The sequence below is a fragment of the Eptesicus fuscus genome, chromosome 12 (assembly GCF_027574615.1).
Source record: "Eptesicus fuscus isolate TK198812 chromosome 12, DD_ASM_mEF_20220401, whole genome shotgun sequence".
NCBI classification, from domain to species: Eukaryota; Metazoa; Chordata; class Mammalia; order Chiroptera; family Vespertilionidae; genus Eptesicus; species Eptesicus fuscus.
This window is the reverse complement of record NC_072484.1, coordinates 29,340,039-29,363,946: the sequence shown is the minus strand read 5'-3', so window position 1 is coordinate 29,363,946 and position 23,908 is coordinate 29,340,039. Positions and strand designations below refer to the sequence as shown.

At 49.0% G+C, this 23,908-nt stretch overlaps 1 protein-coding gene across 2 annotated transcripts in view; it reads right to left on the bottom strand.

Moving 5' to 3' along the window:
* DNAAF9 (dynein axonemal assembly factor 9) overlaps window positions 1-23,908 on the bottom strand; it is a 137,918-nt gene that overhangs the window by 51,096 nt on the left and 62,914 nt on the right. The window contains exons 12-20 of one of the 2 annotated variants that reach the window (XM_054724371.1): window positions 16,733-16,769; window positions 13,595-13,682; window positions 12,359-12,435; window positions 10,730-10,774; window positions 10,323-10,368; window positions 6,684-6,795; window positions 5,824-5,894; window positions 4,828-4,878; window positions 3,903-3,990 (exon numbers count right to left, since the gene is read on the bottom strand). In XM_054724371.1, the coding sequence (XP_054580346.1) occupies window positions 3,903-3,990; window positions 4,828-4,878; window positions 5,824-5,894; window positions 6,684-6,795; window positions 10,323-10,368; window positions 10,730-10,774; window positions 12,359-12,435; window positions 13,595-13,682; window positions 16,733-16,769 (615 nt within the window). The remainder of the gene's footprint in view (window positions 1-3,902; window positions 3,991-4,827; window positions 4,879-5,823; window positions 5,895-6,683; window positions 6,796-10,322; window positions 10,369-10,729; window positions 10,775-12,358; window positions 12,436-13,594; window positions 13,683-16,732; window positions 16,770-23,908) is intronic. The other variant, XM_054724372.1, reaches the window with a different exon arrangement.

Here is a 23,908-nt window from a genome sequence, read left to right as displayed (position 1 = left end):
TTCTGAATTATTTTTCTGACAAATTGTGTGCCTCCATTTCATTTAGTTCCTTTTCTGGTGATTCCTCCTTTTCTTTCCCTTGAGGGTTGTTTCTTTGTCTCCCCATTTTTGCTCTCACTGAAGGATCTAGGTGTCAAGTTGCACTGGGCCTATGAATGCAGCGGTGGGCTTGGCGGCAGGTTTCATGGTCACCAGGCCCAGGGTCAATGCATCGGGCTTGGTGGCAATTCGCGCACAGTTGTGACGCCTGGGGTTGCTGTGTGAGGCACCCGGTGTTGCTACATAGGGTTTGGCTGCTCACACTAGGTTGTGGCACCCGGGGTTGCTGCATTGGGCTTGGTGGCAGCTAGCACAATCGTGTCATCTCAGGTTGCTGCGTAAGGCTTGGCTGTTTGTGTGTGGATGAGGCACCTTGGGTTGCTGCTTAAGGCTTGGCTGTTCTCTTGCAGATGTGGCACCTGGGGTTACTGCATAAGGCTCAGCTGTTCATACATGGATGGGGTGCCCGGGGTTGCTATGTAAGGCTTGGCTGTTTGTGTGCACGGTCACCTGATTTAGATAATCTTTTTTTTTCTTTCTTTTTTTATTTATTTATTTATTTTTTATTTTTAATGAATCTTTATTGTTCAGATTACAATTGTTTCTCCTTTTTCCCCACATATCTCCCCACCACCCAGTTCCTACCCCCCCTCTTCCCTTACCTCCCCCCCCCCCGCTGTCCTTATCCATAGGTGTATGATTTTTGTCCAGTCTCTTCCCATACTCCCCACACAGACACCCCTTTCCCCCTGAGAATTACCAATCCACTCCCATTCTATGCCTGATTCTATTAAGTTCACCAGTTTATTCTGTTCCTCAGATTTTTAATTCACTTGACTTTTAGATTCACTTGTTGATAGATATGTATTTGTTGTTCATAATTTTTATCTTTCTTCTTCTTTTTCCTCTTTTTAAAGAATACCTTTTAGCATTTCATATAATGCTGGTTTGGTGGTGATGAACTCCTTTAGCTTTTTCTTATCTGTGAAGCTCTTTATCTACCCTTCAATTCTGAATGATAACTTTGCTGGGTAGAGTAGTCTTGGTTGTAGGTTCCTGCTACTCATCACTTTGAATATTTCTTGCCACTCCTGTCTGGCCTGCATGGTTTCTGTTGAGAAATTAGCTGATAATCGTATGGGAGCTCCCTTGTAGGTAACTAACTGTTTTTCTCTTGCTGCTTGTAAGATTCTCTCTTTGTCTTTTGCTCTTGGCATTTTAATTATGATGTGTCTTGGTGTGGTCCTCTTTGGATTCCTTTTGTTTGGGGTTCTGTGTGCTTCCTGGACTTGTAAGTCTATTTCTTTCATCAGGTGGGGGAAGTTTTCGTTCATTATTTCTTCAAATAGGTTTTCAGCATCTTGCTCTCTCTCTTCTTCTGGTACCCCCATAATTCTGATGTTGGTTCGCTTGAAGTTGTCCCAGAGGCTTCTTACACTATCTTCAACTTTCTGAATTCTCTTCTCTTCATGCTTCTCTGGAAGAGTGTCCTTGGCCTCTTTGTATTCCAAATCTTTGAGTTGATTCTTGCAATCCTCTAGTCTGCTTTTGGGTCTCTGTATAATATTTTTTATCTCAGTCAGTGTATGTTTAATTTCTAGTTGGTCCTCATTGAATTTATCGGCCTTTTCAGGAAGAGTGTCCTTGGCCTCTTTGTATTCCAAATCTTTGAGTTGATTCTTGCAATCCTCTAGTCTGCTTTTGGGTCTCTGTATAATATTTTTTATCTCAGTCAGAGTATGTTTAATTTCTAGTTGGTCCTCATTGAATTTATCGGCCTTTTCCATGAAATTCTTGAAAAACCTTATAACCGTGGTTTTGAACTCTATGTCCAGTCGCTTGTTCTCCTCCATTTCTTTGGTTTGTGATCTGTTTCCTTGCCTTCTCATATTCTCTGCTTCCCTAAGTTGGTAGGGTAGTTTTGTGTACTAGGTGTCCTATTGGTTCAACGGGTCAGCCTCCCAGTTACTTGAGGTGGACACTCTTGGTGTACCCTTGTGTACTGTGTGTCCCCCAGCAGGAGCTACAGCAAGGGCTAGTTTTCTCCTCCTTTGCTTGGGTGGTTTTGGAGCAGTCTGACTGGAGCTGCAGTTGGTTAAGCTGCTCCAGAACAGGCCATTTATATGCAAAAGCCGCTGTGTGGAGCCGGGGCGGGTTTGTAGAATGTGCGGGGCGGGGCCTCAGGGTGGGGCCTCAGGGCTGGGCGGGGTCTCAGGGCGTCACTAGGCTGGGGCGTGGCCAACGGCAATGGCTGCCGTCAGCCGTCTCTGCCTTTCCACGTTTCCAAGTCCCTGCGCCCCGCGCTCCAGCGCAGTAAACAATGATTGCTGGGCGCACCACTGCAAAAAAGTCACTCTCACTTTCCGACCCGATGGCCGAGAGTCCAGCTTCTCCCCGTAGGTGCCTGGGTCCCCCGAGTGTCCCCAGAAACTGGATTTCAGAGTGATCGGGAGTTTGTCTCCCTGCGGGTTGAAGAAAAGCCGCGCACCCAGCCGCCCGCCGCCGGCCCGATTCGCGTGCCTCCGTACCTCAGCTTTTCAGCGATTGTGCTTCTTTCTCTTCTTAGTTGTAAATCTTCCACTCAGCCAGCTTTCCCGTGGTTCTGGGTGGTAGACGTTTTTGTCTTTTAGTTGTATTTTTGAAATTGTTGTGTGAGGCAGCAGATTAGTTGTTTAACTATGCCGCCATCTTGGTTTCCCCTGATTTAGATAATCTTGATGAAGAGATTTTAGATCAGTGATGGGCAAGCTTTTGAGCTTGGTGTGTCAAACTTCGCCAAAAAACTGAGCATAACTCGGGTAGTGTGTCACTTTGAGGAAAAAACTAACTCCAAGACTCTAGTCGCAAATGTTTCATCCTCAGGAGCAGCAAGTGTTTCATCCTCGGCATGTGGCCGCATGTCATCAGAAATGGCTATGCGTGTCAGTGCTGACATGCGTGTCATAGGTTCGCCATCACTGTTTTAGATTTTTGAGCTGGTGAGATTTAGGACTTTGGACTGTTACCAAAATGGGACGAGGCCTTAGGCAAAAGTGAATATATTTTTCATGTGGAAGAGACATGAAGTGTAGAGCCAGAGGGTAGACTGTGGTAAGGAAGAAATTTAAGGGTAAAGATTATCTGAGTGGGCCTCCTCTAGTCACAAGAGCCCTTAATAAGCAGAGTTTTCTCTGGCTGGTAGCAGAAGAGGAATTCAGAGAGATGAAAGTTTGAGAGAAATTCAACAATGCAAGGGAGGTTCTCTGTTGCTGAGATGAAGAAATCACAGGTCAAGGAGCATGGGGAGAAGGAACTAAGAGTGGTCCTGGCTCACAGCCAATAATAAAATGGGACCTCAATCCTACAACCCAAAGGAACTGGATTCTGCCAGTAATCTGGATGAGCTTGGATGCAGGTTCTTCCCCAGTGCCTCCAGATAAGAGCCTAGTTTGGCTGATGCCTTGACTTTGGCCTTATGAGACCCCAAACATGAATCTAGCCAAGTCCACCTGGACTTCTGACCTATGTAACTGTGAGATAATAAATGTGTGCTCTTTTAAGCTATTAAATTTGTGGTAATTTGTTACACATAGAAAACTCATCTAGATTTTGTTTATGTCCACAGATTCTATTTCTGGACATGTTGCTACTCTAGCCCATTCTGAGGGCAACCCTCAGCTAGCAACAAGAGGACCAGGTACAGTTCTGGGGCCAGCCCTTCCCAGCACAAGTTTCTTCATCTGTAAAATGGATGGATCAAAGAAGAAAAGCTGTAAGAAAACACTTCTACACCATTACTAGTAAGTCTTTTCAAATATAAGATGTATTATGAATCATAACATCCATGCCGATACCTGCAAAAAAGGGACCAAGACATAGCTCACCTTCCTCAGGCCAAGACTGTGCATTGCTGGAATAAAGATATGCTCCTTCTCCTCCTGTTAGAAAAGTTCCCAGGAAACACTCATCTCCCTTTAAAAACAAACAAACACAAAGAACAGGTGAGTCATAGCATCAAGATTCATAGAATCAAAACTCTTACCCAAGTTTGTCTACAAAAGTTGCCGAGTCAGTTTCAAATATACCCAACTTATTCCACCATCTTTGGCTTTGCCCAGATCTTTGTCATGTTACTGGAATCCTTTTACTTGTGCTGATAAAAACAATGCAAGGTCCTCTCTGAGACCAGGCACCAAAGCTTGCAATGCCTGTTTATATTGCAATAGATTTATCTCTACCAAAGTCAATTCTTCTTGGCCTAAAGGTTGACCTTTCAGCTCCATATGTCAATCTGAGATCTGCTTTTTTTTTTTTTTTAATATATTTTATTGATTTTTTACAGAGAGGAAGGGAGAGGGATAGAGAGCTAGAAACATCGATGAGAGAGAATCATCGACCAGCTGCCTCCTGCACACCCCCTACCAGGGATGTGCCCGCAGCCAATGTACATGCCCTTGACCGGAATCGAACCTGGGACCTTTCAGTCCGCAGACCGACGCTCTATCCACTGAGCCAAACCGGTTTCGGCTGAGATCTGCTTTTAATAGTACTGGAAGATTAAAAACAAAACAAACAAACAAAAAAACAAAACACTGAAAAGTCTAAATGGCAGAAAGAATCCTTCTAATTGTGTACCCCATAAAATGGTTATTTCTAGAACTCTGCTGGGAAGAATGCAAACAGGAATTGAGACAAAGAGATACAAATCCTTTAGATTAGCCTTAAAATTAGACATTTTAAGTTATCTTTATATAAATTGTTTACATTTTATTTTGATACGGTGTTAACATTAAGAATAAGGCTACTTACCTTCACTGCTTGCTGCGTTTTCTCAGACAATTTTACTTCATTATCTTCTACCTGTGCCCAAAAGGAGTATAGATTTTAAAATACTACTTCAAAGTAAAAACTCTGCTAGGTGTCCCTCACTCCCCATTACACCCATGGGTTGGAATATTTCCAGGAGACTGAGGAGCAGTCCCTCCACTAAATCCAGTCTCTCAGATCCTGACCACTGGCAGAGTTGGCTGCTGGTCATCAAAGCTCAGAGCCCAAGGTCATGATGGGCTCTCTCACTGGGACCTGAGGTTCAGCTAAATGAGCCTATGATATATGGAGAGGATATGTTAGTCTCCACTTACACTTCACTTCAGAGAAAAACACTATTATTAGGGATGAAGGAAAGAAAACATATTAAGATATTTTGAGTGTGTTCGCATTTAAACATGTTCATATTGAGATCAACTCTTGCTCTTCTCCATCCATGTCAGAATTAAAGTAACGAGATATAAAGAGCTTCTAAAAGGGGTACTCATTTAGATCATTACCAGACTCACTGCTGTCTGTATTCCAAGGCACTAGTGTTTTAGAGCAAGTCCCACCAATGAAAATGGAACCTTTTCACACATAGAGAGACACTGCTGTACAAATTCAGTAGCAAATATTCTAACCACAGAAGGGAGCCACATAATCCACTCTTCACTATTTGTGTGAGCCTGGACAAGGTGGTCAATTTCTAAGCCTCAGTCTCCTTATCTGTAAAATGGGGATATTAACTTCTTCTTTCCCCAAATTTAATAGGGACCCAGATAACTTTGTAGTTCCTTCCTTTTAGAACTTTTCCAAGATTATGAGAGTTCAAGAAACTAGATTCGTTTGTATAAAGAGAAAGCTGAGATAAAAAGCTTCCAATCCTGAAAGCAGCTAGTTTAGGATCTGACAAGACCCAAGGAAAAGGCTCTTCCTCAAATGCTCTCCCCGATTTCTCCCCATTTACGTCCACTTCACCTGATGAATGACACTAACCAGCCAGGAGCAGAATCTGGGTATGGCGGCTGTCAGGACTATGGAGCTGGTTTCTTTGTTAACAGTGCCATCTGTAGGAAGACCACAGACATGCAGGTTACTGCCTACCACCTGAGCCCACCTTGCAGTCCCCAGATAACTACACCCTTCCCCTTCTCAGGATGAGTTTGATGCCCTCAGGGAATGAAAACTTCCTCATGAGAGTGTAGGTGGGGCACTAATGAAAAGTTCCCCTATGTGATTAACTCTGTTAGTTTTTACAACAAATAGAGAGACACATTTAAATGAAGAATTCTGGGAATTAGTCTTTTTATCTACACTTTCAATTTTTATCAAGGTAGTACAGGTGTGTACATATTAAAAATCAAACAAAACATTATCAGGCTCATCCTACCAGCCCTGGATATTATAATTTTCTAGAATTTTTTGTCAACATAATGGGTAATAAAAGGAATCTAATTATTGTTTCAAACTGCTTTTTCTTGACTACTAGTAAGACTGTACATATTCATATATACATATATGTGAAGATAATACACACACACACACATATATATACACATATACATATACATATATATATATATATACATATACATATATATATATATATAACTGTTTTGTTTTCCATTTCTGTGATCTGCCTGTTCACATTTTTTGTCTATCTACCATTGGATAGCTTGACTTTTTCCTATTAATTCATAAGAGTGCTTCATAAAATGGAATATATATACCCTTTGTTGATCATCAATATTCTAATATTTCACTAGTTGATTGCTGGTCTTTTGACTTCACTTATGGTTTACTTTTCCCCCCACCAAAAGCTCAAGCTCTGCTTTCCAGAGACCATATACACTTACCCTTTTCTTTAACTAAGATCTGAGATGTCAAAAATGATTCTGAGAAGACCACAGATCCTAAGCTCCCCCTTCCTCCCAGCAAGTCAGGAATGTCATAGACAGTCATACAAGCCTGCATCAAATTAGAAAATAGAGTTATACCAGTTGTCAGTCTTAAACCTTCAGGGAGAGACCCATAAGAAACAGACCATACTGCTTTCAGGTACATTTCAAAAGAAAACTGGAGAGTTTCTAAGAAAAACTCAAGTTATCTGGAAATACGTCTCAGAACTGGGAGATGACTTAAAACACAGGCTTCCCTGCAATTGCTGCTGCTTCTTCTTTTAAAGATTTTTAATTGACTTTTAGAGAGGGAGGAAGGGAGAGGGAGAGAAACACAGACCAGTTACCTCCTGCATGCTCCCTACTGGGAATTGAACCAGTAACCTTTTGGTGCACAGGACTACACTTAACCAAGTGAGCCACACTGGGCAGGGCCAATTGTTTCTTGATCAGAGACACCCTAGGGTTAGAAGAATATCTTTATGTTTCTATAAATTCCCTCACATTGCTTATCCTCCTTAAGAGGCAAAAATAACAGCCTTTCTTCTTTCTTTTTTTAAAAAAATATTTTTATTGATTTCAGAGAGGAAGGGAGAGGGAGAGAGAGATAGAAACATCAATGATGAGAGAGAATCACTGATTGGCTGCCTCCTGCATAACCCCTACTGGGGATGGAGCCTGCAATGCAGGCATGTGCCCTTGACTGGAATCGAACCCGGGACCCGTCAGCCTGTAGGCCAATGCTCTACCACTGAGTCAAACTGGCTAGGGCACAGCCTTGCTTCTTAACTGTGACTAGTCCCCAGCCGTTTAGAGTTGGAAGTGTTTCTGGTAGGCTTCTGTACACTCACAAACTCATAAGATCCCAGCACGTCTACACCTTTATCAATTCCTTCTTTGGTATAAGTTCAAGTTCTGAACAGGTCTGGGAAGGTCATTCATTTGGTATTTATACATGTCTTCATGGATATTTTGGGGTACATGTCAACACCTGCAAATGTGACCTTCAGAACCCAGAAAACAAAAAGACAGCCATTCAAGCTTTTACGGAAAGACGAATAAAAATAGAGGCTTCAGTAGGTTGGAAAAAACAAACACTGGAGCAACTCAGAGAAGCTCCTGAACGGCTGGTAACAAAGCTCCGAATTACCACTTAAAACTAGTGGAAATGGAACAATTCTGGGGGGAATCTAGCAGAAATGCAGAAAATGGTATGAGCCAGGGTCTGGATGATCATGACAATGGTGAAGGACATGAAATAGTCCCCTCATGGCCTGACGTGGTTGAACAGCCAGGTGCAGAGCTCCTGAAGCCAGAGTCTGTTTCACACATTGTTGTGCTAGCCTGGGACCCTGTTCCATCCTCAGTACAAAGGACTGAGGGGTCTTGAAAGAATTGCTAGATTAAAAAAAAAAAAAAAAAAAGACTGCTGAAGAGTTGGAAAGAAGAAAACCACAATTAAAGCCAGAGTCCTCATTTTTTATGTTGTCATGATAAAAGGATGTACATAAGGGACAGGTAGGCTTTTAGATTTTAGTTAACTTTCTGATTAGGCTTGGCAGTGAGAAGGTTTATCTAAATCTGTTTCAAAGAACTTTGAACATTTGAAGACACAGAACCTTCCTGGGCTACATGGTCTCTCTTAGGTGACAATGGGACCTCACTTCTTCTTTTTTTAAGAAAATATATCTTTATTGATTTCAGAGAGGAAGGGAGAGGAAAAGAGAGACAGAAACATCAATGATGAGAGAGCATCACCGATTGGCTGCCTCCTGCACGTCCCCTAATGGGGATCAAGCCTGCAATCCAGGCATGTGCCCTTGACCGGAATCGAACCTGGGACCCTTCATTCCGCAGGCTGATGCTCTATCCACTGAGCCAAACCAGCTAGGGCGGAACCTCACTTCTTTGGGTTCCAGATCAGGATGACAAATCCTGTGGATTCCTCATCCCTCTCTTTCATATTTGGTTTCTGGTATTGAGGAAGGGGAGAAAGAACATTAAGAAGAATACATGTAACAAAATTTAAAAAACAAAAATAAATTAATAATAAGAATAATGTAGTATTTGTTAGACACTATGTACTTTGAAACATGTGGCGTATGGAGAGAAAAAGATGTAAAACACGGTCCCTAGCTTCAGGAAACGTTATAATGTATAGTTGGAGAGACAAGAGCATTCTTATACTAAAGACATCATATGTTAATACAGAATTACTCCCTGATATATGTAGCACAAACTATAAGTAATATAGAAATACAGCACTTATAGGAAGAATCAATAGGAAAGTTTGGAGAGGAGGCACAACTTCCTTCCAGCCTGGAAGGGAGGACAGGATTTGGACGGAAAGCACCAACTTTCCATCTCTTCTTTCCTATTTCATTAGCTGCTGCGGAAAGCATACTGAACATAACAGTATGATTCTACTGGACTTCTAATCACCTGTTTCTGTGCAAAGCACCTTACAGAGCACTGCACAAGTCTAAGAGAGAAGTCATGGAGTTTAAAGTCTAGCAAGGAGATAAAGTACTATCACCCAAATATCAGAAAGCATTTCCCAGCATCCTGATGATGTCATGAAAAAGTCTCAATTAGTTGTAAAAGAACACTGACATAAAATGTTGACATGTACAAAGGAGCAGCTACACTATAAAAACAGAAATTACTAGCAACTTTAAAAAAGTACCCTTGCTGTACTACTCTCTCTGTAGATGAGATAACACTGCTGTGTTTCCCCTGGTGATGGTGGTGGGCATGCATTTACATAAACTCATCCACAGCTGCCCACCTAGTTCCAGGTGACCAAAAAGCTCATTGGAATTAAGGTTCAAGCAGTAGCTGTAAAACAGACTCAAGGTATAACTTGTGCCCATATATATTACAACCAGAATCTTGGCTGCATGTCCACCATCCGCTATTGAATTGCTTGCCAATCTTCTCATCAGGATGCACTGGGGTAAATGGAGGACTTAGCCTGTGTCTGGGAGCAACTAGTCTAGAAACTTTGGCTCCCCTAGGCCAGAGCAGCCTAGCCAAGGACCAATATTTTTGTATCATTAAACCATTCCCCTGGCCTATCAGTGTGCCCCCAGCACAGGGCAGGAAAGCTCTGCTCTGACTACCTCACTTCTCTAGAGAGTCAGGACCCTGGTTTTTTTGTTTGTTCTTGTTTTATTTCACAGGCCCCTGTTAAGGGTATTAACACAGGCATTGGAACAGTTTGAAGCCAATGAAAACTCCTCGGTCAATGTTGAGGCAGTCTTATTCTCAGCTCACATTTCCACATGAAGGCAGAACAATCTCAGCCAATTGGAGGAAGCCTTCCGAATCTTAGGAAGTCTTAGCCCCTAGATCAGATTCTGGACCCGAGGGAACCTAGATATGGGAGGGTGGATGTGGTGGGCCTGGCACAGCTGCCTGGGCACCCTCAGAAAGCACAGCCTCACCACTATGGCAGCTGGAACAGTTTTGAGAATAGAACAGTTTCCTCGGGGAAAGGATGGGCTGCCTAAGACTCCCACCCACTTCTACCTCACCCCTTGTAGATGTCCCTCTATAGGCCATTCTCGGCCAGCTGACCTGTTAGATATCTCTTACCGTCTTCACAAAGTATAAGCTATCTTCACTGTCCAGAGGCACGATTCTAGAAAAGGAAAGAAATGGGAGAGACACTGAACATTTTCAATGCTCTCCTTTTTTCAACTTAGCAGCAACATACAGACGCAGATTTCTCTCAGGGATTTTCAAAAACACTGGGTTACATACATGCACAATTAGAATATAGGCCACTTGGACAGAAATGGGTCCATCCCCAGCCTCCATCCCTCAGTGTTTCAGTAGGAAGCACTCAGGGTACAGGGTCTCAGCTGACCACAGCCAGCCCCGGGCCCAACCCTGGAGAACTAAGAGAAGACAACCTACATCAGCAGCCACAAGTTAGCCTTTCTTCTCTTTTTGCTTCTAAAACTTGCCCAAATATGGATGTACCACAAACATATACTTACCTTCCCTGATTATTCACAGCATGTATATGAAAAGCCATCTTGGAGCTGTAGACCCAAAACAAAACAAAAGTCAGTAGGCTCTTGCTGACCCCTGGGCTGGAGCCCTCCCCAGACACCTGCTGCTGCAGTGCACCTGTGCAGGGCCCTCCTAGCACATTGGCCAAGTGTGAGGCCAGCATCTAACTCCTGTCGTGGCCCTGCCTCTGTGCAGATTCTCAGGGCTGTCTTAGAGCAGGAGAGAACCATGTGACAGGACTGTTGCCCATTGCAGTCTGGGAGTGACCTTCTACTGACCCGAGGGCTCCTGCCATGCTGTCCTGAACCTCCTCCTCATTCATCACTTTTGGGTCAAGACTCTCCTCCCATTGCCTGGTGTTCTCTCTTTGTTCCTTCTCCAGCTTGAGTGGTACACTCAGGCCTAGGGATTGAGAGGTGGCCTGCCCTGGAAAGGCTGAGTGATTCAGGCAAGGCCCCGAGGAAAGGAAGAATGGAATGACTATGTCAGCCACGGTGATGATACAGGGAAGACTCCACTGCAACAGCAGCTAAAATATACACACCCAATCACTCCACAAGGTGAGAGGATGAGGAAATGGATGCACAGAGCTCCCTATTTTGTCCAAGGCCACACAGCTGGAAAGCAAATGAGCTTCCTCAAATTCAGTCTACAAACTTTGGCTCCCCTAGGCCAGAGCAGCCTAGCCAAGGACCAATATTTTTGTATCATTAAACCATTCCCCTGGCCTATCAGTGGACTATCAGGGAAAGATAGTCCAGGCCAGTGCAAGGCCTTAAGGAAACAAACTTCCCTTCTCCCTTCCCTCTCATGGCCAGAGTTACAAGACTCAGAGGACCCAGAGAAAAGGAGACCTGAATAAGCCTAAAACCTTGCACCAAGTGGTTCTTTATTCCACTCCTGGAAGTGCAGAAATAGGATTTTTCTTGTCAGATCAATTGACTGACTTACCTTTCTAAATGTTCCTTCTCACTACCCAGGGCTCTCGATTAAGAAAATGTGAGGCAACTGAGCAGGTGGCTCAGTGGTTGCCTATTTTCCCATACACCAAAAGATTGCTGGTTTGATTCCCAGTCAGGGTACCCGCCTGGGTTGTGGGCTCGATCCCTGGTAGGGGGCATGCAGGAGGCAGCTGACTGATGTATCTCCCTCTCCTTTCCTCTCTCTCTCAAAATCAATGAAAAAAATTTTTTTTAAAGTGGTCCTCATATGGGACAGTGGGTTAAGTTGACTGAGCTACACATAGATCCACTGTGATGTGCCAGGAGATGTGTGAGGGAAGACTGCCACGGAAGCCCAATTCCCAGAGTGTCTAGATCCTGGGACACAGCCAGGCTCAGGGTTTCTACATCTGAGAGGCAGATAAAGCAGTGAGTGTCTTCACATGCCCAGGACCCCTGATCCTAACATACCTCACCACTCCTGTTCCCAGCTTTACCTTTCTAACCTCTGAACTAGGTTTGCCATGTCTCCAATAGTTCCAGTACTGCTTTCTCATACAGTTCCTCCTTCTTTGGCTCCTTGGTCTGTCAAAGCTATGATCACTCCTCTGGGTCTTTATAAAACAGACATTAAAAAAAAAGTCCTCATAGAAAGTATCAGCCATTGCTTACCGTAGGGCTGCCTTAAACTGCATCAATTCAAAGGAATCTAACTCAGATCCCATGGTCTGCTCAGCTACTTCTTTGGCCTATAAAACCAATAAAAACCAGAAACAATTAGCTTTCACAGCAGGAAAACACACACATCACTGAAAGAAAGAGCTCTTCTAACATTTGGCCAGGACAACGCTGTGCCCCTCCCCTCTACGTGACTCCTTTGTATACATCAATAGATTAAAGTGAAACACCATGTTAAGGGGAACTGGTGTCAGCTTTCTTCAGGCTGGGTTCACAGGAAACACTTCATTCAGGCAGGTGGGCACTGGAACCTGATCTCCTGGGGAGCTGTAATCAGCTGAGATGGTGCCATTGTGAGGCCTGGAAATGTGCTTTTTCCTCCCCTCTCCCCTGGCCCTAGGGGAGGGATGCCTGCCCTCAGAGATTCTGCCCAACGCTAAGAAGATTCAAATACCTAGAGTTACAAAAGATTAGTTAAAAAACAAAGGTGTGAGAACTGAGGTCTGCACCAAACCCAAGTCAGTACGAGGGATTCAAGTTGACTGAGGAGGGAGATGGCAAGGAGCTGGTGACTATGCTACAGTCTCTCTGCTATCTACATCATACACAACCTTTCCAATGTCAAATGGCTTCCTTCAGGAAAGGTCCTATTGGCATGGGGAGGCATCAAGCCGACTCTTCTCATCTCCTGACTGGGTCAGATATAGGAATCCAACTCAGCAGGGCAGGTTAACCGCGAAACAGCAAGGAAGATAACGGTCAGAGCACGAGAGCACGTGTGCTTGTCTAGGAAAGGCAAGTCAGATTTTCTAATCTTCAGTTACACTGAATTATAGAAAATTAAACTATGTAGCTCAAAATAAACTTACCTAATTTTATTAAAATTCACAGAATAAGATATATATATATATATATTTAAACTTTTAAAAAACTATTAAGTAAAATCATATGCTATAGAACGTTTTTTCTTTAACACAACCAGATATCTACAAAGAAGTGATTAGTTGTCATTCATGACAAGGGCAGCTTGGTCACAGGCAGTGCAGGCAGCACAAGCTCAGCACTTTAAATGCGTCTCTGTCTGGTGCCAGCTCCACAGAGGCCCAAGCTCACACAAAACCGAGTACTACAAAGTGTCCAAAAACAAACTAAACAACTCCCACCCAGATGGATAGGAAGTTTTACATTAAAATAACTTCTATGGAAAGAGAAATATGGTACTTAAATTACCTTTGTTAGACTGGAAGTTTTAGCATAACATGCAATGCCAGCCAAAACAGCCTCAATAACAGCAGCATATATCTGTGACAAGAGCCTACTTTTAAAACAAAAAAATATGGGTTAACTACAGCATTACAAGGTTTTATCAAAAGCTGCATGCACAAAAATGACATTCCCTATGGGACTGATTTTTAAACAGAATGAGAAGTGAAAAATAGGAACCCACTGATTTCTAAACCTTTTAAAAGCCATGTGCCCCATCTGATTTATACTTTTCTCTGTTAAATTATGATAAGAAAAGCCAGGTCTCATTAATTTTGCTCAAAACACCAACCTTCCCTGTTTGTAATCCAACAGACGAAAAGTATGTGGGCTCCCTGACCCCTCCACGTGCAGGAGCAGCCGCCCAAGGACCCTGAATCCCTTCAGTGTCATGATCCAGACTTGCTCCTTTTCCAGGGACCAATTGCACCACACCTGCATGTCCTCTCCCCAGGACTGCTAAAGGCTGGCTGCTGTTGGAACCTCAGGGTGGGAGACCTCAGGGGGCAAGAGAGATTGCTCTGGGGAGAAGATGAGCTTCACTTAAATTCAAATGAACAGATACAGACCACTTTCTAGGCAGCTTACCTGATCTAGAGACTACAGAATGCTTCTGAGGGGGAGCATTCCCCACCTAAAGCACTTCCTCACCAATCTTGCTTTCTTTGATTTCTCACTTCCCAAAGTCATTGCCAGACTTGGACTGCTACCAATGTCCCCAATCTCAGCATTTTGGGGCAGATAATTCTCTAGACACTGCCAAACGTCCTGGTGGGGCGGGGGGCTGGGGGGGGGTGATATGGTTAAATTGTTCCTGGTTGAGAGCCACTGCTTCAGAGGAAAGAGACCCAGAATATCATTAGGATAATTACAGAGAAAAGAGGCTCATCCGCCAGGCCCTGAAGGGCAAGGGAGGTGGCTAGCAAAGAAGTGACAAGGCCTTCCCTAAGAATATGTCTATTTTTCAGCCTTTGAAACAGGTAAAGGAAGGCGACAGGAGTTTGAAAGGAGGAATGAACACAGAAATGATCTGGTCTAACGCTCTCAGCTTACAGAAGAAGCAAGTAGGCCTCTGAAGGTGAAATAAGTTCTCCAAGGACACAGAAAGTTAATGGCAGTCACAGACTCAGGTCTGCTCTGAGCCTGGTGCTTTCCCCCGTGCCACCTCACACTGCCAATTTCCTCCATGGCTCCCTCACCACGCCTCCGCATTGTAGGTAAGAGATTTGAGTTGGGTAGAAGGAAAAGGGACAGAAAAAGTACACATAACAAAGTGACGGCTCCAAGAGTCATATCCTGAAGACTGTGGCAAGGTGACGTCAGAGGGGTATGTCCTGGTAGGAAGGGGCCCAGTAGGGATACTGCCAATGAACTTGGCCACTTCTAGGTAAAACCAGAACCCTCCGCACCTCAACACTAAGGATGAAGCTTTATAGAGGCCAACACCAAAGGTATATAAATATAACCTCCCTCCCTCCCCAACCCAGCTTGATTCAAACATCATTCAATACTAACATTGATCAGGCCTCCCCCTGTTTGGCCCTCAGACAAGAGCTCAATACAAAGCCACTGAGCTACTAACAGGGCCTGGAAGGGAGGTCTGAGACCCATGTCAAGGGAAGGGCCTGCTCTGTGCCTGGATCATGCTGCTGTTGCCATTACTGGGACACCACAAGGCCCAAGTTCCACCAGTCCCCTGATGTGCGCCCAAGCACCCCTCAATACCAGTCCATGAAGCTGGGCACCAATGGATATGGATGAGGCGAAATGTCTAAGGGTCCAGAATGAGGACCCAGAGCAATAGCTAGGTACAGCTGGCACAGAAGCACAAGCAGGTACAAAGCAAGACTATACATACCCACCAACCTATCAGAATGTGGTTGACTTGTTGATAAAGTGAAGAAACCGCCCCCCCACAAAAAAATGCACAAACACCATAATTACTACTACACAAAACCTAAATGTATAATTTTTTAAAAAATCCAGAAAAAGATACATTAAGATACTATTGTGTAGTGGCAAAAAGGAAAAATTATGGAGGATCTTATTTTATTTTTTCCAAATTTTCTGTAGTGTGATTATATTACCTTCTAAAAAGAAGAAGAGACACCAGATCTCTTTCTCTCTCTTCACATGAGCACAGAGGAAAGGCCATGTGAGAAAGCAACTCAAGGAGAGAGGCTTCACCAGAAACCAACCCAGTTGACACCTGGATCTTGGACTTCCAGCCTCCAGAATTGTGAGAAAAAAAGTTCTGGCTGTTTAAGTCACCCAATCTGTGATATTTTGTTATGGCAGCCCAAGTAGACTAATACAAGAATTATGAGTTAATTTCCCGTTTTTGATTTCCTACTATATGTGGGGGGAGAGAAGTCAACATTAGGACCTTTCTAAGGCTGCACAACCTGATTTCAGACCTGAATTCTCTTTTGTAAGTCTGAGTGTCAAACCCAGAGTAAACACGTCTCAGACCAGAGGGGGTTTCATACAGATTCTCCCAGTGGGTTCAGGATGTTTTATTTTCAGGAAAGCCCCAATAAAAAATGCACTATGTAGAAAACATATATCGCCAAAACCGGTCTGGCTCAGTGGATAGAGCGTCGGGCTGCGGACTGAAGGGTCCCAGGTTCAATTCCGGTCAAGGGCATGTACCTTGGTTGTGGGCACATCCCCGGTAGGGGGTGTGCAGGAGGCAGCTGGTCGATGTTTTTCTCTCATCAATGTTTCTGACTCTCTATCCCTCTCCCTTCCTCTCTGTAAAAAATCAATAAAATATATTTAAAGAATTAAAAAAATAAAAAATAAAATAGCCCACCTTTAAAAAAAACATATTAAGAAGAGTTATGCCATTTAAATGCACGGATGTGCAGGTAGGAAGCCTCTGAGTTTTGGAAAGCAGCAGCAGATGGCAAAGTTGGCAGGGTCTCCAGCCTGCACTCCCAGCTGATAGGGGCTGGGAACCTCCGAGGAAATTACACAGCTCTGCTCACCTCTAAAGCAGATGTCCTACCCACTGCTGATCTCAAAAGGAGGTAGACAGGATAGTCCAACTTCTGAGTAACTCAACTTTGAAAAATAAAAAATAAAATAGAAATGAAGACTTACATTTGTTCAGTTTTCTTGGGCAGCTTGTTGTCATCACCTGTGAAAGAGGATCTAATAAGAATCTGATAAAATCACAGGAGATGCAAACACTTTACAAGGAAGCTAGAATTTCTTAATTTAATTCAAAGGAGATGTCAAGAACTACTTTTCCCCCCTTTAAGTTAAATATTGTACGAGCAGAAATGATGGCAAAACCTAGCTTCTCTCAGTATCCCTCCTGCACTTCACCCCTGACAATGATTTTGACAACCCAATCAGTATCACTACTAAATCCCAAAGAAGACACAGAATCTTAGGCTCTGGAAATGTTTTTGCTTTAATTTTAATTTTTTTTTTTTTAATTTCTTTATTGATTAAGGTGTCACATATTTGTCCTCATCCCCCCATTCCCATCCCACCCCTCTCCCCACGCATGCCCCAATCCCCTGTTGAACTTAACCGTTGGATAGGCTTATATGCATGCATACAGGTCCTTTGGTTGAACTCTCCCCCTCCCCCACCCTCCCCCTACCCTCTTCTATCCTCCCTCTGAGGCCCGATAGTCCGATCGATGCCTCCTTGCTTCTGGTTCTGTTCTTGTTCCTCAGTCTATGTTGTTCATCATTTCCTCTAGATGAACGAGATCATATGTCACTAGATATATACTAATAAGAACTGAATGTGAGACGAGCAATAATATTTATGCTGACAGGCAAATGAATCAATCTGTAGCGAGCTTCCCCCTGGACCAACAGTTCTTTTGAGACCCAATTTCGATGTCCAGTAGTTCCTTATGTGTACATGTCAGCACTGACCCCTCAGCTCTGGATGGTGGACAAATGGTGGTAACGGAGGTCCGACTCCCTCTGGTTTGGTCTCGGCCGAACCCAGGGGCACGGTGTCACCCGGACTAAGGGGCACGTGGCCTCACCCATACCCAAGGGGCGCGTGTTCTCACCCGGGCCTGGGACCCAGCCTCACCCGGATGGATCCAGGGGCGCACGGCCTCACCCGGACCCAGGATCTGGCTTCACCCGTACCCAGGGACGCTTGGCCTCTCCCAGACCCAGGGCCACTTGGGCTCACCCGGGCCTAGGTGCACGAGGCCTCACCCGGATCCAGGGACACATGGTCTCACCCGGACCCAGGGACGCTTAGCCTCTCCCAGACCCAGGGGGACGTGGCCTCATCCGGGCCTTGGTGCACGAGGCCTCATCCGGATCCAGGGACACATGGTCTCACCCGGACCCAGGGACGCTTGGCCTCTCCCAGACCCAGGGCCACTTGGGCTCACCCGGGCCTAGGTGCATGAGGCCTCACCCGGATCCAGGGACACATGGTCTCACCCGGACCCAGGGACGCTTGGCCACTCCCAGACCCAGGGCCACTTGGGCTCACCCGGGCCTAGGTGCACGAGGCCTCACCCGGATCCTGGGACACCTGGTCTCACCCGGACCCAGGGATGCTTGGCCTCTCCCAGACCCAGGGCCACTTGGGCTCACCCGGGCCTAGGTGCACGAGGCCTCACCCGGATCCAGGGACACACGGTCTCACCCAGACCCAGGAACGTTTGGCCACTCCCAGACCCAGGGCCACTTGGGCTCACCCGGGCCTAGGTGCACGAGGCCTCACCCAGATCCAGGGACACATGGTCTCACCCGGACCCAGGGACGCTTAGCCACTCCCAGACCCAGGGGCACGTGGCCTCACCCGGGCCTAGGTGCACGAGGCCTCATCCGGATCCAGGGACGCATGGTCTCACCCGGACCCAGGGACGCTTGGCCTCTCCCAGACCCAGGGCCACTTGGGCTCACCCGGGCCTAGGTGCACGAGGTCTCATCCGGATCCAGGGACGCATGGTCTCACCCGGACACAGGGACGCTTGGCCTCTCCCAGACCCAGGGCCACTTGGGCTCACCCGGGCCTAGGTGCACGAGGCCTCACCCGGATCCTGGGACACACGGTCTCACCCAGACCCAGGAACGTTTGGCCACTCCCAGACCCAGGGCCACTTGGGCTCACCCGGGCCTAGGTGCACGAGGCCTCACCCAGGTCCAGGGACACATGGTCTCACCCGGACCCAGGGACGCTTAGCCTCTCCCAGACCCAGGGGCACGTGGCCTCACCCGGGCCTAGGTGCACGAGGCCTCATCCGGATCCAGGGACACATGGTCTCACCCGGACCCAGGGACGCTTGGCCTCTCCCAGACCCAGGGCCACTTGGGCTCACCCGGGCCTAGGTGCACGAGGCCTCATCCGGATCCAGGGACGCATGGTCTCACCCGGACCCAGGGACGCTTGGCCTCTCCCAGACCCAGGGCCACTTGGGCTCACCCGGGCCTAGGTGCACGAGGCCTCAACCGGATCCAGGGACGCATGGTCTCACCCGGACCCAGGGACGCTTGGCCTCTCCCAGACCCAGGGCCACTTGGGCTCACCCGGGCCTAGGTGCACGAGGCCTCACCCGGATCCTGGGACTCATGGTCTCACCCGGACCCAGGGATGCTTGGCCTCTCCCAGACCCAGGGCCACTTGGGCTCACCCGGGCCTAGGTGCACGAGGCCTCATCCGGATCCAGGGACGCATGGTCTCACCCGGACCCAGGGATGCTTGGCCTCTCCCCGACCCAGGGCCACTTGGGCTCACCCGGGCCTAGGTGCACGAGGCCTCACCCGGATCCAGGGACACACGGTCTCACCCAGACCCAGGAACGTTTGGCCACTCCCAGACCCAGGGCCACTTGGGCTCACCCGGGCCTAGGTGCACGAGGCCTCACCCAGATCCAGGGACACATGGTCTCACCCGGACCCAGGGACGCGTGGCCTCTCCCAGACCCAGGGCCACTTGGGCTCACCCGGGCCTAGGTGCACGAGGCCTCACCCAGATCCAGGGACACATGGTCTCACCCGGACCCAGGGACGCTTAGCCTCTCCCAGACCCAGGGGCACGTGGCCTCACCCGGGCCTAGGTGCACGAGGCCTCATCCGGATCCAGGGACACATGGTCTCACCCGGACCCAGGGACGCTTGGCCTCTCCCAGACCCAGGGCCACTTGGGCTCACCCGGGCCTAGGTGCACGAGGCCTCATCCGGATCCAGGGACGCCTGGTCTCACCCGGACCCAGGGACGCTTGGCCTCTCCCAGACCCAGGGCCACTTGGGCTCACCCGGGCCTAGGTGCACGAGGCCTCACCCGGATCCAGGGACGCATGGTCTCACCCGGACCCAGGGACGCTTGGCCTCTCCCCGACCCAGGGCCACTTGGGCTCACCCGGGCCTAGGTGCACGAGGCCTCACCCGGATCCAGGGACACACGGTCTCACCCAGACCCAGGAACGTTTGGCCACTCCCAGACCCAGGGCCACTTGGGCTCACCCGGGCCTAGGTGCACGAGGCCTCACCCAGATCCAGGGACACATGGTCTCACCCGGACCCAGGGACGCGTGGCCTCTCCCAGACCCAGGGCCACTTGGGCTCACCCGGGCCTAGGTGCACGAGGCCTCATCCGGATCCAGGGACGCATGGTCTCCCCGGACCCAGGGGCGCTTGGCCTCCCCCAGACCCAGGGCCACTTGGGCTCAATCGGGCCTAGGTGCACGAGGCCTCACCCAGATCCAGGGACACATGGTCTCACCCGGACCCAGGGGCGCTTGGCCTCCCCCAGACCCTGGGCCACTTGGGCTCACCCGGGCCTAGGTGCACGAGGCCTCACCCGGATCCAGGGATACATGGTCTCACCCGGACCCAGGGACGCTTAGCCTCTCCCAGACCCAGGGCCACTTGGGCTCACCCGGGCCTAGGTGCACACGGCCTCACCCGGATCCAGGGACACATGGTCTCGCCTGGACCCAGGGGTGTGTGGGCACTCCCAGACCCAGGGGCGCTTGGCCTCGCCCGGGCACGGGATCCAGCGTCATCCGGATCCAGGGGCACTTGGCCTCACCCGGACCCGGAGTCCGGCCTCACCTGGACCCAGGGGCATGTGGCCTCACCTAGACCCAGGGACGTGAGGCCTCACTTATACCCAGAGGCGTGTGACCACACCCGAGCCCAGAGGCGCGCAACCCCGCCCGCACCCGGGTCTCAGCGGGGCCCCGTCTTCCCGATCCCAATTCCTGCCGGTCAATCCCCCCTCAGCAATTCCCCTGGCCATCCTTCCAGAGCTCCAGTATGGCTGCTGCAGAACTCGTCGGGCGGCGGCTCGGCGAAGCTCCGGTGCACCCGGTGCATGGCGGTGGGCCAGTCTGGCGTCGCTGCGTCGGCCCTTGGGTCTGCATCGGTGGCTGGTCGCCGAGCATGCGCACCTGGCCGCTTCCGGGGCGTTGAGATTCTTGACGGACTCAGAGGTCAGCAAGCGCGGAGTCTCCCACCCCATGTCTCATAGGGGTTCGTCTGTCCATGCTTGGCTGCCAGTGGAGCCGTCCCCTCAGCTGGAGACCGCCGGGGGATCTGCGCCGAGCACGTTCCAGGCCGCTGTTGTATCGCCTGAGCCATAGTTCTTTTGTGTCGCCTGAGCCGTAGTTCTTAAAGTGTGGTCTTTGGGTCACCGGCATCAGCATCATCCCACATACCCCTCTTTTATTCTAGTTGTAGAGCATCTACTCAGCCAGCCCTATGGTGGTCTTGGATGGTGTCTGCTCTGCTCTCTTGTCGTAGTCTCAAAATTGTTGTGGTAGGCAACAATCAGGCTTCCGCCCTATGCCTCCATCTTGGTCCTCCTTTGTATAGTTAAGTCTTGATTGTTGTTGGTGTCACTGGGGGGGCTCTCTTTGTCTATAAAGGAAGAGTTGCTGTGCAGGAGACACGTTTATGGGCCGGGTCTTGGTGCAGCAAAGCTTTGGCGCTCACTGAATATTCCCGTTGAATGTGTCCCTTATGCACGTGGTTGAAATCTGGTGTCATCTCCCACAGACCACCAGATGCCCTCGTTTCTGGGTCTCCAATGGGGTGTAGATCAGCTACTGCCTTAGGCACTCAGCAAGGATTACAGCAAAAACTGTAGTTTCTTCCTCCTGTCTGAGTGGCCCTGGAGCAGTCCGACTAGAACAGCAGATCATCTGGTCCGCTGCCAGAGGGCAGGCCACCCACATGCATAAGCCGTTGCTTGGGGCGCAGGTGTGCCTGCAAGATTTGCGGGGCAGGTCTTCAAAACGTGCGGGGCGGGTCCCAGGGCGGGGCGGGGTCTCAGGGCGCCCACAGGCCATGGTGCGGCGAGCCAAGATGGCTGTGAGTCTGGTCCTTCTGCCTTCCACGTATCTAAGTCCCCTCGTTCCGCACTCCAGCGCAGCAAACACTGATTGCTGGGCGCACCTCCGCAAGAGTCCCGCCTCTCCCCGCAGGCATCTGGGTCTCCCGGGGTTCGCCAGAAGATGGGTTTCAGGGTGATGGAGAGCCAATCTCCCCTAGGTTTGGAACAAAAGCCCCTCTCCCCCGCCACCAGCCAGACCCACGCACCTCCACACCTCATCCCCTCCGATTTCGCTGGGTGCGAGGCAACAGAACAGCCCCTAACCTCCGCCACCATCTTTTTCATACTTCCCAATCTGTACCTCTTAATCCCTTCATTTCAGTCAACTCTACTGAAGTCTAGCGCCGCTGGGAGGTGCACGGAAAGGGCGCCCGGGCCTCCATCCAGTGCGCGGTGCGCGCGTCCCGCGGAACCAGGCGCGCGAGGGTCGCGCGGCTGGGACGGGCGCTGGGCGGCCGCCGAGCTCCAGGCACCGCCATCGCCGCGTTCCGGACGTCGCCGCCGCGCGGCGTCCCCCCAATTTATACTTCTTAATCCCTTGAATTCAGTCAACTCTACTGAAGTCTAGCGCCGCCGGGAGGTGCACGGAGAGGGCGCCCGGGCCTCCGTCCGGTGTGTGGGGCGCGCGGCCCGCAGCACCAGGCGCGCGGGGGCTGCGCGGCGGGGACGGGTGCTGGGAGGCCGCCGGGCTCCGGGCGCCGCCTCTGCGGCGGCGTCCCCAGCGTCCCGGGCCAGGTGGCCTGCGGGGGCGGCGGAGTTGCGAAAGTGAGTGAGTTTCCCAGGGTTTCGCCCGGAATGGGGTTCAGTGCAATCGGACTAATTTTAATTTTTTAAAACTAGGAGGTATAAGTAAGCAGGTTCAGTTCTGCCTATTAATTTCCTTAATTATCGGACCTAACTCATGCTTCTTTCAGAGTTTCCTGGCTCATGTAATAACATCCAGGAGAAAACTCAGTTTCTGATGTACCGTGGAGCAGTACTGAGATCCTCATTCATTCTAGAGCAGTGGTTCCCAACCTTTTTTTGGCCATGCCCCACCTAAGCATGTCTAAAATCTTGATGCCCCCCATGACATATAATTCTTATTATTCAAAAAGTGAACTCCTATTCTCGTAAAGGAAGCCTAAAAGGCGATTAACTTGGTCTAAACAAACTTCCAAAGAAAATAGCATCCATGAAAGAGAAAAATAAAAGAACGAAAGGACAGCTGAAGTACTAAGGAAGAAATCATTAAGGAATTGTTTAAAAAAATAATCCTATCTAATAAAAGAGTAATATGCAAATTGACCATCACTCCAAGATACAAGATGGCCACCCCCACGTAGTCAAAGATGGCTGCCCCCATGTGGACACAAGATGGCCGCCACAAGATAGCCTGCAGGTGAGGGCAGTTGTGGGCAGTTAGGGGTGACCAGGCCAGTAGAGGAGGGCAGTTGGGGGTGACCAGGCCGGCAGAGGAGGGCAGTTGGGGGAGATCAGGCCAGCAAAGGAGGGCAGTTGCGGGGGACCCAGGACTGCAGGGGAGGGAAGTTGGGGGGGACCGGGCCTGCAGGGGAGGGCAGTTGGGGGGACCAGGCCTGCAGGGGAGGGCAGTTGGGCGGGACCAGGCCTGTAGGGGAGGGCAGTTGGGGGCGATCAGGCTGGCAGGGGAAGGCAGTTAGGGGTGACCGGGCCAGCAGGAGAGGGCAGTTGGGGGCGACCAAGCATGCAGGGGAGGGCAGTTAGGGGCGACCAGACTGGCAGGGGAGGGCAGTTAGGGGTGACCAGGACAGCAGGGGAGGGCAGTTAGGGGCAATAGGCCTGGCCAGGAAGCAGTTAGGCGTTGATCAGGCTGGCAGGGGAGTGGTTAGGGGGGTGATCAGGCTGGCAGGCAGAAGCAGTTAGGGGCAATCAGGTAGAGGCAGGCGAGCGGTTGGGAGCCAGCAGTCCTGGATTATGAGAGGGATGTCC